This window comes from Aspergillus tubingensis (genome assembly GCF_013340325.1).
Source record: "Aspergillus tubingensis WU-2223L DNA, scaffold_5, whole genome shotgun sequence".
Taxonomy (NCBI): Eukaryota; Fungi; Ascomycota; class Eurotiomycetes; order Eurotiales; family Aspergillaceae; genus Aspergillus; species Aspergillus tubingensis.
In genome coordinates, this window is record NW_023336279.1 from 303,663 (window position 1) to 322,852 (window position 19,190).

Consider the following 19,190-nt stretch of genomic DNA (forward strand, 5'->3'; position numbering starts at 1 on the left):
GCGTGGTTATGGTTATTGTAATTTAATCTAGAGTAGTGCATTTTCACAGCGCATGCAGTTTCATTAATGGCTACATACAAATCCAGGCTTCCATAATATATTGTAGGCTTCACTTATGTGCCCAGACAACGTATAAAGAATACATAAGGCTTCCTCTACAGTATGCACTAGTTAGAAGAAATAGTCTTTCACCTTTTATTGTGATGCAAATCTCAGTTTGAGAGGAATCTGTCCCTCCCTGATTTGTGGAATCAATCTTCCCTTCATCTTACCAGATGCCCATGGTTGAGAATAAAATCGACTAGACAGCCTACCCTCGCCAAATTGTGAAAGACCTTTCGATTGCGACGTATCGAAGTCCGTCGCCCCAAAACAGCCTTGTCGGAGGCCTCTACCAGCAGCACAGCCTCCTCTTGACATGGGGGCCGAATATTGCGTCATAAACGAAGAATAGGGGAACAGCTAGGAAGTAATCATCACCGTTGCAATTATCACACTAATGATTATCGTAAGCTCGTAATAAATCCACCTCAATCCATATACTAGTAATGAAATGGGTGAAGATCGCTGCTTATCCCACCTCCTGTCGATCTTCAGGTTCAGGAACCGGTCCACGTGGATGCCACGCGAGATGGGTTCAACCTTAAGAATCAGATTACTATTGCTTACTCAAGGTCTGAAAATGTCATTCTGATCTATGACTTGTCGCTAGGGTCTTACTCGGATAGCATAGGCACTTGTTTCAGGTTGATGACACGGAAATTCTGGAATATTCTGTGTTTGATTTGCAGTGTAGGTTTGGGAGAATTACCTGTCTCATTGTAGATGCTGTACTGTACTGTGTGGTAGTAGATAGGTTAGGTCGAATGTACTTACATGTTATACACTTTTTTTCTAACGAGAACTGCAAACTTTGGTGCCATTGTAGTAGGTAGAGCGCGTACTCGGATATATATTATGAAATCGGACCGTGACCACAATCCTAGCTACACAAAGTATTCATACTTGCTACCATGTTCGGTCTATGAATGAAGATATGAAGAAACAAAGAAAGATCTATTTAAGGGATAGTAGTATATAATGAAGGTATAGAAAGCCAAAATGAAGGATATATCAAAGAACTCCGCGAATCTCCAAACGCACAAAAACCACTCCCTGCGGCTTGGGTTACGCCAAGACCACTTGCCTCACTTTGCACTAGATTTATAGACCCTAATCCCAACCGTATTATGCAACAAGAAGAACAAGGTAGAAGAAATAAATGGAAAGGAAAAAAATTAAGCAGAGATGTCGCGTCTGGAAAACCGCAGCCACGGCCCATGCTTCTGACCGGTGATGTGCTCGTGCAACTGGTACTCGTTCTCACGGTGTCGCCCGTGCTCCGCCCCAGGTACTCCGCGACCGACCTTGCTCATGGGTCCTTCAGCGAATTTGAAATCCCCTAGGTACAACACAGTGGCAACCGTGGTCATAAGCTCGTGATAGGCCAAGCTGCGACCGAGACAGCCGCGCATACCCAGCGAAAAGGGGTTGAAGACGAGTCTCGCCCGCTTGACGCTGCCAGTTCCATCATCCTCGAGCCACCGCTCCGGTCGGTAGGTGAAGGGATCCACATAGTAGCGCTCATCGTGATGAATGGCATACAGTGGCACCGCGACAGTCACACCTCCAGGAATGTGAACGTCGCCGACAGTCAATCCACCCGGCAAAACTTCTCTCGTTAGCGCCGCACCGTTAGGGGGACTCATGCGCAGGGCTTCATCAATACAGGCCCGCAGGTAGCTACACGATGAGAGCTCCGGGCCCGAGAGCACTTCTTCGGGACCCAGTGTCTTGCCCGCGAAAACCTCACGCACCTCCTTCGCGGCTTTCTCATACGCACAGCGGTTATCCGCCAGGTAGAACAACGTCGCCGCGATCGCCGTCGAGGTAGTGTCGGACCCGGCAACTACCAGCGTCGTGCTTTCGCTGACCATCTCCGATGCTGTGAATCCCTCACCCGTGTCCGGGTCCCGGGCCTTCGCCAGTGAGCTGTAGATATCATCGCGGGGCTTGCATGGGTCCAAGGCGTCGGGCGCCCACTTGCCCAGGGCGCGATTAGCGCGTTCGCGAACAGCGCGCACGACGAACCGGAGGAAGCGGTTGCGGGCGATGAGGGCATCGCGGAAGAAAATGGCGTCGACGGCGCGCCATGCGGCAATGATAGGCATATACGCGAGCACGGACATACGCACGTTCGATTTGTCGATGACCTCGGGCATGTAGCGGAACTTTTCGCGGCCAAGCAAGTTGTAGCTTGCGCTGAAGACCAGGTCTGACATCAGATCAAAAGTGAGGTAGCCGCACCATTCGGCCATGTTCATCGGCTCGCCCAGCTCGCCAGAACGCGCCGGGAGCACGGCCTCGCAGAACTTGCGTACGTGCACTGCAATGCGCGGGTCCATGCCGCGCTGGGCCTTCTCGGATAGCGCAGTCGAGACGATCCGTCGTCGCCGGAGGTGATCATGTCCGCCGCGCAGGCTGAATGTGCTGCCCACGCTGCCGGCTTGGAGAACTTGGTAGTGAGGGCTCTTCACCACCGATGCATACGCTTTGGTCGAGTAAATGGCGTGCAGCGCATCTGCGTTGCGAATGAAGACCGAATTGGGCATGTAGCGCACGAAGTCGCCGTGTTTCTCGTGCAGTCGCCACATGTCGAGGTGGGCGTCGCCTAGCCAGGAGTGGTAGGCGCCGTAGCCATCTGTAAGACGAGCCCAAATTGGACCAGGAAATTTTGCAAGAGGGTGAAGGAAAAGGAGGTAGATTATTCTTCCAAGGACCTGCTGGGACGTTAGTCATGCACATTGAGAGAGGATGGTAAAGTCCGCCAAGAGGGTGATCGTGCTCGTACCAAGAGTGTTGCGCCGCCCGCGGCTGCAAGTAGGATGTTTTGAATCGACATGGTGTTCTTTCTGTCCGATGCAGAAGCCTTCGAGATGTAACGAGTGATAGAAGATTGTGAAACTGGCGATTTTCAGTTTCAGAACTGGGCCTTTTCAAATGCCATGCATTTCCCACGTGGGAGTAGAGTGCCCCTGCATATGGATCGGCCAGGGCACTTCCTTATAAGGGGCCCGTAAGCACAGTATCAGGTTGCTGACAATTGATTACTTTGGAGTTTGACATGTCGTGGGATAATCTGGTGTCAAAGGTGGTGTAGTAATCAATAGTAAGCATATCCGAGACATGAGTTGGGATGGCGGCGCATCACGAAGTCTGTTTCAGCCAGGATCTAAGTTACGAGTCGGAATCATTGGAGCACGGTGGTCTGACCGTTTGTCCATGTGGCTTCTGAAACTTGATCCTAGAGGCGTTCTTTGCGTTCCTGGTTGATCGTATTGTCCCCACTGTGCGCAGCCAACACTCAGCCTATCCACTTATGTCGTCGATGTTGGTTTCGATGCCTTATGTATGTCGCATGATAACTTATCCCTACAGTAAACCGATTGTGATGACTCAGTATTAGCTACCCATGCTCACTTGAGGCTCGTTGAGGTTTTGTAGTTCTCCATCAAGATATGTCATAAGCATACCGGTTCAAATTAGTGAAGCAGCAAGCAGTTGCAATACGGAACCCCGGGCTGCATACATACGGGCAACTCCTCTATAGTAGAGTAAATATGAGGATACACCACAGCATTTCCTGTAATTGGTCTGGTCCTGTGCCACAGCCTGTTGTTGATTAATATCCCGGCTCGGCGGTATCAAACACTAGCCGTCGTGCTATCCGACGGGTGCGATCCAAAGCCAATTGCTTGGCTGCGGAAATTATCACAGACCGAACGAAATCTGAGTCATGGAATTCTTGGGATGTAATTAGCTTCCAAAGCATAAGATAGAGTGAACGCCAAAAACAAAGAGAAAAACATACAACAGAAGGGATTCGCTGGTGGTCACTCACCCAACTACTAACTTCCCGGCGTGTGGCTTAAGCGTGGCTAGAAGTCGGGTGGGTGCCGCCCGGGTGAGATTAGGGTGAGGCCGCTTTACGGTCGCGTGACTTGGGTGAGATGCGGGTGAGCTGGGTGAGTATGTAATAGACAGGGGTGAGCTTCTCACTCTGTGCTCGCCGGCGTTGTGAGACTTGTTTAATTAATTATTTAGCTAAACTCTAATTTCTATTATTTTCTAATATTTTTTTTATATTGGCTACTGGATTTATTGCTTGGAGCAACAGCTAACTTAGTTGGAAGGTATAGCCATAAAATTAGTGTGAGAATGCTGCTGTCTGGGGATGCTTTTTGTTCTGCTTGATCAGACTAAGATGTTTGTGAGAAACTCTTTAAATATTCATGTGAGAGATTTTATAGCTTGTGGTTATTAAATTATTAACTAATAGCAGAAGTCTAGTTCTGTATATCTAATCTGTGGGTATCTGGCTGAGAGTTATTATATTCTTAATTGTATTATTTGATCTGGGTAGAGTTTAAGTGATCTGGTAAGTAAGGTATCTGAATATCTTAGTTTGCTTCCTGTGTATTAGATTTTTGGAATGTTATATAGGAAAGTCTTTTTTTCTTCTAGTTATAAGTTACTTATTTTGATCTTAATCACGCTGACTAATAGCTAGAAGATTAATTATTTATTTGTTCTTGAATCAAGCCCGTACTCATATTCTTGTGTTATAGTGGGCAGATATAAAGAAAACTAAAGATATTCTTGAACTTTACCTAGGGTGATTGGCTTATTGATGTTGTAGAGAAGCAGGGAAAATTTTTTTGTTGTTATATTTTGGTGTACTGGGGCTTTTTCCCTACTTGGGCCTACTCTTTTCCTTGGATAAAGGAATTTTTTATATAGATTATTATGGATTATATTACTGTGGTTTTTAGTTATTATAAGGGAAAGTGCTACGCCTGGACATTGTTAATGAGGCTTTTAATGATGACGGGATTTATAATGATGGATATCTCTTTACAGTATTTTTGGTGAGGACTGGATCAAACTTGTTTTTTATGTTGCTAGCTAGCCGATCCTGATGCCGGGCTTTATTATAATGATGCTGGTATTGGAGTTCCTGGCCCCAAGGTGAATGGTGTGATATGTATTATTTGCATGTTTAAGGTGGAAGGTATCTGTATGAATAGTTGTTTCTGTTTCTGGGATAATATGGTATTGTTCAGTTTTGTATTGAGTACTGTTTCTGTATTTTTAGTGTGGCCTGTAGTGAGAATATTTTATAGGCTAATACTGTGTAAAATATCTGTTATTTCTGCACTGGGAAATATGTTCTGTGAATTATATTTTGTTGATTAGTTTTCGGGAAGAGAGAAGGTTTCCTGCCTGAGGTAACTAATGTGTTGTTGGGTTGATGAGTGAGATAGGTTATCTAGATCTTTTTTATCAATCAGTATTTGATCTGAGATGAGCTTGTTAGGATGAAGTATGGATAGCGCTAAGGTGCTTTGCTATTAAAATTATAATATGTTGGTTAGTCTTGCTTTGATTGACTGTGTTCTGTATTGGTCGGGAGACTTATTTTTTGTGGACTTTCTGGCTAGGCTGAATGTGAAGATCTATGTTTCTGAGTACTGTGTTTGGTTCATTTATACTGTATCTGATTGTTGTATTCAGGAATCTTATTTCTTTATATCTTGGTTAATTTAGTGCCGGTTCCCGCTTCCGGAGTGCAGCAGGTTGTTCCTTGTTTGGGGTTTCTTTTGTGAAGTCATGGACTTGTAAGATTGTTCTCAGTGAGGTTTTGAATAGAGTTCAGTTCTAGATAATATTAGATAATCTCTGTCCCAGCTTTATTATTATAATGAGTGTAATGCTAGTCTAGGATTGATGGAACTGTGTAGTGTAACAGCAGTGCTAATGAGAATTATAGTTAAGACTGCTGTAATTAGATTGAGGATAAGTACTAGTTAAATTTGAATGTATAAGAGATGGTAAAATGGGTTTTGGTTGCTATATGATAATTTTTTTTATATAGTTGGTTTTTTTTTGTGGAACCTCTATTAGTTTTCCATGCTTTGTATTTTAGTTTACTATGATCTTGTTTATTGAGAGATGTTTCTTATAATTAGTTAGTAAATTATAGATATAAATCTTTATCTTTATCTTATATCTTCTATTATACAGTACTAATGCGAAATATATCAATATAGGAAATAAAAAATGGAAAAGGAGAGATAAACAGTATGTGAAAAGTAATAGAGGGGTAAATTATCTTTATGTATATAGAGCAGACAGAAAGGAATAAAAGGAAATAAAAGGGACAGGAATAGAAAATGAAGTAGAACTAATTCCCTGGAAAGGGCTTACTGATATTATTTACTTGGTCTTCTTGGAGCTTTTTGTTCTCAGGGCTATAAAGAGATATATGAGGGTGTAGGAGCTAAGAATAAAGATGATAGTAATGGCCGCGTCTTTCTATTTGTAGTAGTAATTATTGATATTAATGGTCTTTAAATAGTTACTTCCTGTACTGTAGGGACAGACGCGACAGCCAGCTGAATTATTAAGATTTAGTAAATTTATTCTTGAGGTTTTAAGGAAGTCACTCAGGTATTCGCCGTATGTTGAGTTCTCGGGGGAATTAAAATAGGATAATTTATTATCTGTGCACTCCATGTTGGTGCTGAAAATCGTGAATGTGAGCATGCCGTTAACTAGGTAGGTTGTTGGGTTGAACCAGTACATCCAGTATCTCCAGAATATGATAATCTGGGAGTAGGGGATGAGAATTCTGCAGAAGGATATAAGGACTCTAATAAGAAGAGGATTGGCAAGGGCAGTAAATACTGTATTGGGAGCATATACCGTGATAAATTGGCTAATTAATGTATAGAGGAATCTGTAGATAAAGATCATAAAGAATGTTGTACCTGCTCGGCTGGATTCAGGAGAGAGGCCCACTATATAGTATTAGGTAATGAAGTAAAGGACAGTACTAATATAAAGATATAGTACCTCGGATAAGATAAGTGTGGTGATAAATGTCTTCCAGGAGTATATTTAAGCCTTTTTTTCTCATGTATTGTACAGATCTTGTCTTTCTATAAATAATAGCTGTAGTTGATTAATGATATCCGTTGCTATAAATATCCAGATAAAAATTGTAAAGAGTTTAAGCTGTAGATCTGTTATTGTCCCGCTAATCTGCTAGTAGCTGAAGCTGTTAAATAATCCAAGTCTAATGTTGAGGGCGAGTTTGTTGTTGATATAGCTAGTATTGTAAAAAAGTATTAGGTTTATTTGATGCAGTACTACTCTTGTCTGGAAGAAAAAAGGGGTAGTATATTTATGTCTGTTATCCTTTAGTGGTCTCTTAGCGGAGGACTCTTTAATAATTGTTTTGAGCTGTTTATGTGTTTCCGTGTATTCAGTAGAGTTAAGCTATACTTGGTGCCAGTTATGGTCAGAAAAGCGGCCTGAAATGATGTTTATTATATGTTCCGCTGGATTGGCGGAACTGGGACAGGGTAGTCTGTATTGGCTGAAATAGTTTTTGATAGTCTGATAATTCTTTTTAATGTTATCAAAGTAAACTATCTTCTTGCCGGATTTCAGTAGAAGTAATTGATTAAATTGGGAAAAAAGCTGTGCAGATGGCTGGTGAATTGTGATAAGGACTGATTGTCCGGTATCTGTGAGCTTCTTTAAGAATCTGATAGTGTTAAAAGCGGATTGTCTATCTAAGCCTGATGTTGGCTTATCCAAGAAAATTAGGATTTTGGGTTTTGAAACTAATTTGATGCTAATTATAAGATGTTTTTGTTGTTTAATATTTAGGCTATGCCCTGTACCTGGTATTCTAATTAAAGAATTTGTGATATCATGTAGCTTAAGAAGATCGATAATAATCTTCATGTACTTGAGTTTATCGGTAATAGCTGTATTATGTGATTGGCGAAGGAGAGCAGAGAACTGGAGAGTTTCTTGAATTGTTGTGTATGGTTTGTGGATATCAAGCTGCTCAGTATAGCCTGCGGAGTGTTGAAAGGAGATAGGGAGGGCATGGCTATCTACTAGAACTGAATCTTGAATAGTTTTTTTAGTTTTTTGCTGAGTGAGTATATCGAGCAATGTGGTTTTTCCTGTGCTAGATGAGTCTATGAGGGCTGTGAGAGTTCCAGGCTTGATCCAGCCATAAACATGATTGAGCAAGACCCTGGTTCCAGAGGGGGTTTTCATGGTATATGTTAGGTTGTCCTAAGTGAATATAGCTGTATTTTGGGCTAGTTGACTTGTTGTTGTACTGTCTTGGTGCGCTATCGCTGGTGCTGGCTGGTCTTGTGGTATGGCTTTCTTGGGTGTCTGTGATTTCTTGTTGACAACAGATTTCTTTGACTGTGATTTAAGCTTGTTGTGAGGAATTAATAGTGAAGAGCCAGAGTCAGTGCTGTTACGCTAATTGATGATGCTGATAATTGTAATACCAATGAAGAACACCCACCAGGTGTAGAGAATTCTAAAATTTTGCTAAATATGTGAGTAGCTGTAATTCAAAGAAGTGAGATAATTATTGCTAGTGATAGATGTGTATTCTTGCTTGGTGCCGCCAACTCTAGTATAAGATGCGTGTAGACTAGCTGTATTGTAACTATTGTTACTGGGAATCAGGTTGTTCCCCACATATTTTATTACTTTCAGATGAAACTTATTTCCGAGTAATGCTTCGAAGCTATATGATAATGGGTTTAATTAAAAAAGTCAACTGAATTAAGGGTGCATGAGTGTCACTGGAATCTGATAACTGGTGTACATGGTTATGATTGTAATAATGTATTTAGAGATCTGAGTGGCTATATTGAAGGAGCCAAATACAGTGTCTATTGCTTGGAATAAAGTATATGAATATCTGTTTGTAACAAAAAGAATAATCTAGTAGGTAAAAAACCTTGATGCAGATATTGTAAGCCTGGCCATGAAATAGATAACAAGCGACCAGATAGTGACTTGAAGTAGAATGATAGGAAGATTGGAAGTTACCTGGGTAATGTATATGGTTGCTGGATGAATATAGGTGAAAATCTTGTGTTTAAGGATAACAGGATGTCCGGTAAAAGAATCAATAATCTTGGATATTGTAGTTATATTGTTGTAGAGTACAGACCAGAAAAGGACTCTGCTCTTAATGAAGATTCTAGAAGAATTGTTAGATGCTTGATAATAAAGTGACCCAGTGATTAATGTCTGAATGAGATTAGATGTCTGTTTTATTGAGAAAGTCACTATATTATCTCTTATGATTTGGTACTGCCGAACAATGCAGGCCTATACTTGCGAATAGAAGGGAACAGTGTATTGACTGATGGTGCTGGCTTTTTCTGAGGTGATGCTCTCGCGGAAGTCTGATGTTTGAGTATGAGTAAGCTCAGATGTCGTGTACGAGAATTTGATATTTATTTTTTTGTATGTCTGGGATGCATGATAGTAGCTCCTGATTGATTCTGTGTCTCGCGGGAAATTGGTTTTAAAATCAGGTTGAACTTTATGTTTGGTAGGTATGGTAATTCCAGTGAGAAAGTCTGTAATGTTCGCGCCATCTCCACAGATAAATCTAAGTTGTTCTATAAAGGGACGGGTATGAGTAAGAGGTTTATAATAAATTTGCTTTTTTTTATCTAAGATAAGAATTTTGTTGAAAAGGTCATAAATCTGGTTTCCAGTCTGATAAAGGGTGATAATTGTTGACAGCCTGTAGATGTCTGTTATTGTATGTATTGCTCTTGTCCAGTTTAATGTACTGCTTGTATCAAGATTTCTGGTGTTGTTGTTCTAATAGTATACTGATTCTTGAGAAGTAAGGTATTTAATAATAGAGACTTGCTTTCTTTTTTCTCTAGAGATATTATGTATATATTTGTTTCCCACTTTTGTGTTGGCTGTGTGGGATATTCCTAATGTATGAAGAAGAAATTCTTTTAATTCTGTGTGATACTTCTGGGGTGATAAGATGTTGATTGGTAACTGGGCTGGGACCTTGGATTGTGTAGTGAAAGTTATGGTTTGGTTAACAGTTAATGTTGGGAAGAATATTTTTTTCTCTGAGTTTATGATAATCTGATCATGATATTTCTCTGTCTTCTTGTTGGATATGGAGCCGTAGGAAACCTTTTTACTGATTTTCTGATAGCTGCGATGTTGGTTGGCCAGTATTCTTAAAAGTGTTGTGTAGCCCGAGCCAGGCTGTCCTAGAATGAGAAGTATTTTACCGGGTTTAACACACCTGTGGCTGGAGTCGAGGACTGTCTGCAACGGAGCCTTTTGTTGAAAGCGAGTGATGTGATGGATGAGGTTGAACTGGGATATGATATCTTTATTGATTGTAGCTTTGGTGCTGATGGTTTTTACTGTGAGATTCTTCCATGTTATTCTAAGCTCTCGATGCTTAAATCCCGAGGCGAGGTCTTGGGAATTAAATCTTTTTATTTTAATGGAAAGTGGTTATTTGTCTCTCTTTTCATCCTCCATGTTGGTAAGGGAGCTGGTAAATATAGGAGTGGATGACTCTTCTGTATCCATGGCAAAGCCAGTGTTCCAAAAAAATAAGGGTTAGAGAGATAAAAGTTAAAGGAAAAGATACAAGTCAAAGTATTTTGTTTGAAAAGAGGGGGAATGTAGAAAGATGAGAAGTAAGTGTGTTGCTATTGAATTAATTTTTCGGTATGAATCTCAGGCAGGTTTTATAGTGATAAATGTTTGAGAAAATTATATAGAGAAATTTGCTGAGTGCACCCGGATCCAGTCTAAGGATGGTATGGGATCTATATTTAAAGCTGAACTTTGAGTAATGGTGATTGTTGATAGTTGAAGGATGATCTTGAATCTTAAAGGATCTTATAGCTGGTTACACTAGTCCTGTTTCGGCAGTTTCCGAGAATCCGAGAATCTGAAAATCCGGGGAGGGAGATGGAGCTGGATGATCTTCTGACTTTCTGACTTTGTTTTTCTTTTTTTCTTTCTGCTTGATTAATAAGAAGAAAGAACAGCACAAACAATGCCAGATACTTTATTTTCTAGGTGTGACTTTACTGAATATAGGAGGCTACCAGTGGTAGGTTGTTGATATTAATTCTTTCTTATTTAAGTAAAGGTATTAACCAAGCTAACTTAGTATAATTTTTATTATACCAGGAAAGTATGTACATCTCTCTTTTATGGAAATCTTATTTAAATATGCTCATTTCATGCATCTTTTAGATAAAATGTGATTGATAACGGGAGTGTCGGAGCTGCCTGGAGGTTAATGTTTTCTATAGATACTTATACTAACGACGCCCCCGACGCTTGGGTATCCAGTCAAGGTCTGTTACTTTTGACAGCTAATTAATCCTATTTTAATGATACTTAGCTGATCTAGACTACATCCAGCTCTAGATTTTTCTGAATGTTTGTATGTACCAGCCAGGTTTACAGTTATAAGCAAGCAGAATAGTGTCTCTAAAAGTAGTCTCTCTACTGTGCCGACACTGCTTCTTGGGAATGTGAATAATTAAGGATATCTGGGCTGTAATTCAGTATATATCTCTCTTCCAACTTTTTTAATTACTGTACCGGGCCATATAATACCCGTCTTAGCTATTAGCATAGATACTACGAGCAATTTGATCCGCGAGGAACTCACTTCTTATGTGTATTTGTTATCAGATCGAGTCTGGGTGCTCTAATCTGTTCTTGATCTTATGGGTAAATTTGTATCCGCCTCGCAGAGCGCAGATAAGATATATAATAATGATTAGGGCTCTGTCCAGGACACTTTTATACTTGATGAAATTCCTTTGGAATTTTTCTATATATTATTATACGGTATCACTTGGCCCTTCTGACTATTTCAATCTTTTTTTAACTGTTATAGTTTAAGGTGAGAGTGCAGAAGGAGCTTTGCTATACTGGCCAGACCATATTTTATTCAAAATCTTTGAGTGAATGTGTGCTGTCTTGGGTAGCCGGGCGGCTAATGGTTAACTGGTGCTTAGGTATAGTCTCTGTGTTCTTATGAAAGCTATGGTTTATGTTAGTTGTTGGCTATGCTTCGGAGCGCCCGACGGGATGCTTGATAGTCTAGAGAAATTAAGAAATGTTTATATTGCTACTTGTTTGCGATATTTATAAGAGATTGATTTTATCTGGTTTTCTTTACTTTCTATGCTACAAGTGCTTCTGTTAGGAGTAAGTAATTTTTGTCTAGAAGAGCAGCCTGTGGGCTTTCTGCTGATTCTGGAAGGTATTGTTAGTACAGTTTCTAGGTGAAACAAGTTGTTCGTGGTTCTTGACTGCTGTTGTGTTTAAAGTGCTTGTCGCCCTTGGTTACTACTAATTATCACTAAAATTTCTTGAAAGTGATGAAGGCTTTGAGGTCTGTTAATGTATCTATTGGTGCTATTATATGGATAAAACTTTGAGTATGTTTTTTGTGCGGCTCTTTTTATTACTGAACTTACTATACCAGTCTTTGTTATTAGTCTACCAAGATACAGTGAATTCTTTGTTATGTAAAGTCAAGATTTTACTGTGATTATCTCAGGTCTAAGATTGTTATCTTCATATATTTTTTAAAAATCTGTACTTGGATGAGACGAATCTTCTACAGCTGGTTGATTTGTTTTATTTTGAGTTAACTTTTATCAGTGTCAGTATTGTGAAGGTATGTCAGAGCTTCCTGTTCTTTGTATGAGTTTTTTAATCTTATTTAATATCCTGTCTAAGTACCGCTCTGATTATGTCAGTAATCTTATCTGGGAGTTGGAGTGGGATGCAGTTGATTTCATATTCTATTTGGTTGTGATAACTGTCTTGTGCCTAAACTCTTTATTTCTTCATGATTATTGAAAGCGGGAGGAGTGTGTGTTGTATGTAAGGAGTGCTCTTTGCTTAATACAGGCATGTTAAAAGTATATTTCTATGATATCTAGATTATCTGCTGATTTGTTTATCTGGTATGTGGTGTCTCAGTTGTAGTAGGGTTGTATCTACTAAGGGTATTAACTAATTGATAGGATTGTTTTATTTTATCTGCTCATGCTCTTCTTTGTTCTTTTCTGTAATGTGGTTGTCTTATCTAATATCTTTGATCTTGATCTTCTTAATGAAGTCACTGTAACTATAGCTAATATACTAGATTAGTGTATATTCAGTATTAACCTCCAGTACTTGCTCTCCCAGCTGATTAGCTTATGTTTTAATTTGTATGAAGTGCAGGTAAGGCTGGTCCTGCCTGTTTCTGATAATTATCAGATTATTGATATAAATATTATGGTCTAATCTTTATTGAATTCCCCTTGAAGATCTGGTGTCTCAGAGATAATTACTTGTGAGTGTGGTATTTCTTGTAATCTATTATATTATATTAAAATCACGCCAGGCAATATTTTAACAGATGAATAAGTTTAATCTTCAGTGTAAGCTCCTGCTGTTAATACTGCTCTTGCGGCTAAAGAGGGCTCTGTTTGGGATGATGAGTTTTTGTGGGAACTTTTTAATATACAACCCTTAGTTGAATGGTTCGATGTAGATTATTGTAATGAGACTTAACATATTTAGTTTGTGGTATTAGACTTAAATTTTCTTGTTTCTTGGAGGTATACCAGCACTGGTGTTAGATTTGAGGTTTTTGTCTGGGTTTTAATGATATCTGCTAAGTGAATGAAGTTGCTTATATTATCAGATTCAGTATTGCTGCCATGCCCTGTTATGTGTGTGCCAGTCTGTAAAGTCCTTTTGGGTCTCAGGCACTAACATGTAATATTAGTTGGAGATCTTGTGTTTGATAATTTAAAGCCTGTAGATCTATCTAGTCTCTCTCCAGCCAGCTCTAGCTTGTTGCTGTCACGGTGGTGGATTATGTAAATTGTAATGGCCTCTGCTTTTATTATATAGTTCCGCTGTAAGAAGATCTTACGGTTTTCTATAGTGTCTTTTTGGCTGTGTGGTTCTGGTAAGCAGTGGACTGGATCTTTACACCCCTTCTTTCAGAGCTAATATGATATAGTTTTCTATGGAGGTGCTGTGGGTAAAAACCATTCTAGGGAAGAATATTGTAATAACTATGGAGGATTGTGCTTAATGTGCTTATAGATGGTTTTCGGGGATGTGGTATAGAGCAGTAATTATAGATGAGCTCTGTGGGTGGGTCGCTAGTCTTATTGGAGGGGGTGTTGATGGTCCTGTTATAGATCCCCAGCGAGGCATTTGTGATGTAGGTGGTGTGGTTGAGGGGCGGGTAGAAGCTGTTGACGGCGGCCAGTGAGCTGCTGGTGAATAGTAGGCTAAGGAAGACAGTGAGCATTTTGAGGATGTTTTTGTAGATGGAGTGCATTTCCTCGATTCTACGGGTGAGGTGGATGGTTGCTTTTATATTGATGGTTTGGCAGCTTTGTCGCTCTAGATGGAGGTTATTGATATTGTAAGGGGGAAGACGATCGGCGATGGCTTCTGATTGGTTGGAAAGGCGAATGTGGGGGATAATGCTAAGGATTATGTTATTTGTGTATTTTGTTATTCTCCACATTTATGCCATGTATGTGTGGGAGTGGGTGGCCTGTGTTGAAGAAGGTTTAAATTTAATATAAAGGCTGTGTGACTGCTACTACCACTTCTTTCTTAGGCTGTAAGTGGATTCTCCGAGAATAAATTCCAGTGATTTACTTGAGAGATATGGAGAAGTATCTGGTTGTAATATCTGTATTGGGCTTGATTTCGACCCTGTGTTATAAGTTCTATGAGTCTATTGATGTCCATGTGCGATATATATATATATATTGCCATCGAGAAGATCTATATATCTATCTTATATACTTTTTTCTTGTCTTTAGTTGCACGCAATCAAATATAATCATATTAAATTAAAATAACTAAAATGGATGTGGTTGGTCTTGATAACTGTCTAAACTACACGGCTTGTTGCTCCTAGCATATTTAATGAGTACTACTGCTATATTCTTTTACGGCAGTTGTTTAATATAATCCAGGAATTTATTGACAGGTTGCGCGGCTGCTACTCGGACCCCGACGCGAATATTGGCCTGTATAACTGTGAAGCGTACTGCAACGCCACCGAGGATATGGTGGTGGATCTGGAGCTGTGTTTGCTGGGGTCCAGGCAGCTGCAGGTGTTTGGGTGTTTGTCGGGCGCTGCTGAGGTCGTGTTATTGATGATGAGAAGAGGACATGGGGGGTTTGAGTTGTGGTTGGGTTGCTTATCACGGGTGTGTTGGGGGTTCAAGGAGAGAACACTGAAAGGAAGGGTTGGATGGAATATGGAAATGTGGTTTATTTTTTTTGGAACATGTAACTTGTGTCTGCTGATTCTATATTTGTTGTCCAGTGCTGTCTTTTAGCCTCTTACCAAGAGTACTGCAGCATGTTGCGCCTGTAAGTTTGTGTATTTGTATGTATCCAGGGGGATATAGATGAAATCTCCGAGGTGGGTGTTATGTTTTATATTTAATGGTATTAATACCATGCTGATATCTACCAGGCGGGCAGTGAGTTGAAGTATCAGCGGGTCTATGGTGGAAGTATAGTAATTTTGGCTACTAAGTAATTAATATATTGTTAAAGGGAGTATATAAGAATTAAGTCTTGTTTGAATTTTCTATACCCCGCCGCTGTTTATCCCGGGTTTCTCTTTTAATTTCCCAATCCTGCTCTTTCTTTTTCTATATGTATCTGCATACTGCCCTGTTATCTAATCTTTTACTGTAATTGGTGGATACTTTGTCCCCTGTTTTACTTGATAATTGGGTAGATAATAAATGGTATAGTCTAGATTTCCTGAGAAGAAGAACGGGATGCTGAATCTTTTCTTGCTGCTCTTGTTGATAATCTGGTGCAGATTTGATAGGTATTGATTATTAGTCTACTGTATTATTATGTTTCTAAGATTCATGATGTATGCGCCCGGGATGGGTGTTATGTTGATTTATGTTGAGGTCAGGTTGTTCTAGACTTGTAGGCTGCCTGTGGTGTCCTGCAGGAGGATGGTTATTGTGTTGAAGTTGGTGTGTGTGCTGATTCCTGCCGAGCGCGTGAATTATTAGGTATGGGTTATTATATGAAAGTCTCTTTAGACTTCCATATGTCAATTGAAGATGGATGTTGAAATAGTCCTTGTATGTCAGCTGGGTCGTGTCACTGTTATATGGTGTACTGAGTGATTGGAGGTTTGCAGCTATAAAGGTTAGAAGATATCTGGTTCCTAGACAGGGAACATGGTATATACTAAAGTTAGGATGTATGAAGTATGGCATACTGTACTGGTCTTGGTGCATGGGGATCTTCTTCTATGAGATCTGGTGTATAGTTGACTTGAGCTGCTTGCCCGTCTATAATGAAAGTGTATTGCTGATGTTAATAATAATATTACTCGGTATCACGGGAACATTGTGCCACTGGTTATTTGGATCATGGATTTTGAGTCCTGGTGATTTAGTAAAGAGGAGAGTGAGGCTTCCCCAGTCTGTATGCTTGGAGAGTTGAGGGATAATGTCTGGCTTCGTGGTTATCTTTGGGTATTTTATGAATTTTAATGTGTTCCCTGGGAGGACTTGTCTGTGTGATGTGTTGAAAAAGCTTTCTGGTAAGTCTATGTGCGTGGCAAAGCAGGATAGAATCTTCAGTGTTAGGGAATTGTATTGAGACTTGAAGGATTTGATTTTCTTGATCTTTGCTGTGTCCTACCAGGAGTGAATGTTGGTGTTTTTGGTGAGCTGGTTACCTGGGAGACCAAAGGATATTTCTTCTGAGGTGGCGAAGCTAGGTACGTGTATTGGTTAGCTGGTTTGTGCTGAAAGATGGGATGCCTATGTGTGTGTATGTTGTTGTTCTGTGTCTGTTGTATCTGACTGGGTTCTTATTGATGACTTTCTCGCACTTGGTTTCTATCGGTAGGTTAAAGAAGTTGTGTGACTAGTAATTGTTAATGGTCCGTCACTGTGCCATGGAAAGGGTGTTTGTATTTACTAGTTTAAATATCCTACTAGCATCCTTAATCCCATGGTCTGTAATAATAAAGAAGCCCTATTCTTGGCTGGCCTTGAAAATGGTCTTCGAAACGCAGATGAAGTTGGAATTAAACCTGCTGATGTTGATGATAGGAAAATCTATTTTTTTGGCAGGTTGAAAAGCGGGGAAGAATACAGGAAGACAGTGAGTGCTTAAATGATTAGAGCTAGTTTGATGTTATCTGTGGTCTTTTCTACCCGCGGTTGAAAGGAGTAGAGTGGTATCTCTATGTTTCTTTTCTTGATAAGCTTCATATCTTCTGCTGATAAGGCAGATTTATCTTTTGTAGAATTTCTGGGCTTTTCAGTGGTATCCGTCTGGCTAAACTCCTTATGATGATAAGACTGCTGTATTTGATGGGATTCTGTCTCTGTGTTAAGGTCGGAGAACTGCTACAGGGAGCACAGCGGAGTTTAATATGAATAAGATCCGTGCTAGGCTTATATTATTAGAAGCATGGAAACTTGTGAAAGAGTTAAGTAGTCTTGTGTCTCCAGGTGCCAGAAGTAATAAAGGTATAGGATATTTCTAAAGAGATTGTCAGGCGTGTGCTAATGACTTGGTAGACTTGGATCTGATACTGTTGGAGTTGAGGTTATGGACGGCTCTTGACTTTGCTAATTACTGGGTCTTGGACTTGGTCAATATTACCAGCTGGTCAATTGGTATTATACTGCTGCTGGTAGGGCTCTCCACTGTTGATGTTATTGTGATTGTGATGCTCTCAGGTATTTGTAATGCTATTCTTACTGTGCTGAATGGGTACATTGGCAGCGACCACCATGTTGTGTTTCTGGTTGGGATCTGTTCTAGCTTTGGGTATTATTTTGGGTATTTCGCTGTTGTTTCTCGAGCTGTGCTGTCTGCTGTTTGGTTTGGGGTTAATTGTTATTACGGACTGTTCGGAATGACAGAGGTTGGCTTTTGTTGAGGATTGTATTGATATTCTGCTGATAATTATAGGTAATTGCTGCTATCTGGCTGAGTTATTGTGACATTTCTAACTAGTTGCCAGAATCAGCTGGAATCACAACACTGCAAATGATCTTATTTTTTTTGTTTATCATTATGCATATTCTTTTTATGTTGATTCCTGTTTACTGATTGAAGTGCCTTTTCTTCTGGAAGATTATTATTATTATTCTGGTGTGTACCTTGCTTCTTCTTTATCTATATAAACCTGATATTAGTAGGTCTTTATTGTTATGATTATCTGGATCTGTGCCAAAGCTGGTGATGTAAAGGGAATTTTTAACTAGCCTGTAATAGTAACTGGTAGTATTTATAAATGGCTCTGGCTTGTTATATTCTGTTTTATGACTAACTTATGGCTTATAGTTACTGTCAACATGGTAGATTTTTCTTGTTTTAGTAAGAGCGCCCGCGGCTAGTGGGCTTAGTTATTAACTATCCTGATTGTTAAGATAGTCTATGCGGTCCTCGGTCTCGCTGTTGTCGGTGCCGGTTGTGTGTTGTATGATGAAGACTTGTCTAATCCAGTAATAATGTTGCTGTATTGGAGTATTACCAGGGGTGGCTGATTCCTATCCTTCTGTTGTGCTATGCTTTGGATGCTGGTATAAATATTATGTGATTTCTTGGCTAATGTTGTTTCTTTCGGTCATGACATCATGGCCATTATCCCAGGCTGGATTGATGTTTGGTGTGGGGTTATCTTCTGTCTATTTCTTGGGGCATGGGCCATGGTACTGTGGCTGATTGTGAATAGTGTTTCTAAGTTTCTTATCTTTATGTCTGCTTACGGAGTCTTTTTTTCCCTGATCTGCAGTATTATGATTGCGGATTATTTCATTGTCTGAAGGCGAAGGCTCAATGTGGTTGATCTTTATTATCTGTATGGTTGCTATAGATATAAGGCTGGTATTAACTGGAGAGCCTTTGTGACTGAGTTTATTTTTGTTGGTATTACTCTTCCAGGCGTAGTTAATAGTATTATCTTGATAATCTCCATACCTGGCGGGCTGCTGCGTTTATATTAACTGAATTGGTTTGTAAATATTTTTGGGGCTTTCTTCGTGTATTGGGCTCTTTGCGCTTTTTGGTCTCCAGCTAAGTTGATTGATTTGGTTTTTATTGAGAGTAGTAGTAGTAATATTGAGATTGTGCACGAGGCTGCTGGGGAGTATAAGGTGTGAATGTGGGGAAAGTCCAATTCTTTCACCCGCGGCTGAGATCTT

The 19,190-nt window shown here is 40.0% G+C and overlaps 1 protein-coding gene across 1 annotated transcript; it reads right to left on the bottom strand.

Annotated features, from left to right (window-relative positions):
* Positions 1-1,277: 1,277 nt before the first annotated feature.
* Positions 1,278-2,941, bottom strand: AtWU_03457 (cytochrome P450; the record flags this gene model as incomplete). The annotated part of the gene is made up of 2 exons (XM_035498569.1): positions 1,278-2,819; positions 2,891-2,941. The coding sequence occupies 2 exons, from the start codon at positions 2,939-2,941 to the stop codon at positions 1,278-1,280; spliced, it is 1,593 nt and encodes a 530-aa protein (XP_035354462.1).
* Between the last annotated feature and the right edge of the window lie 16,249 nt (positions 2,942-19,190).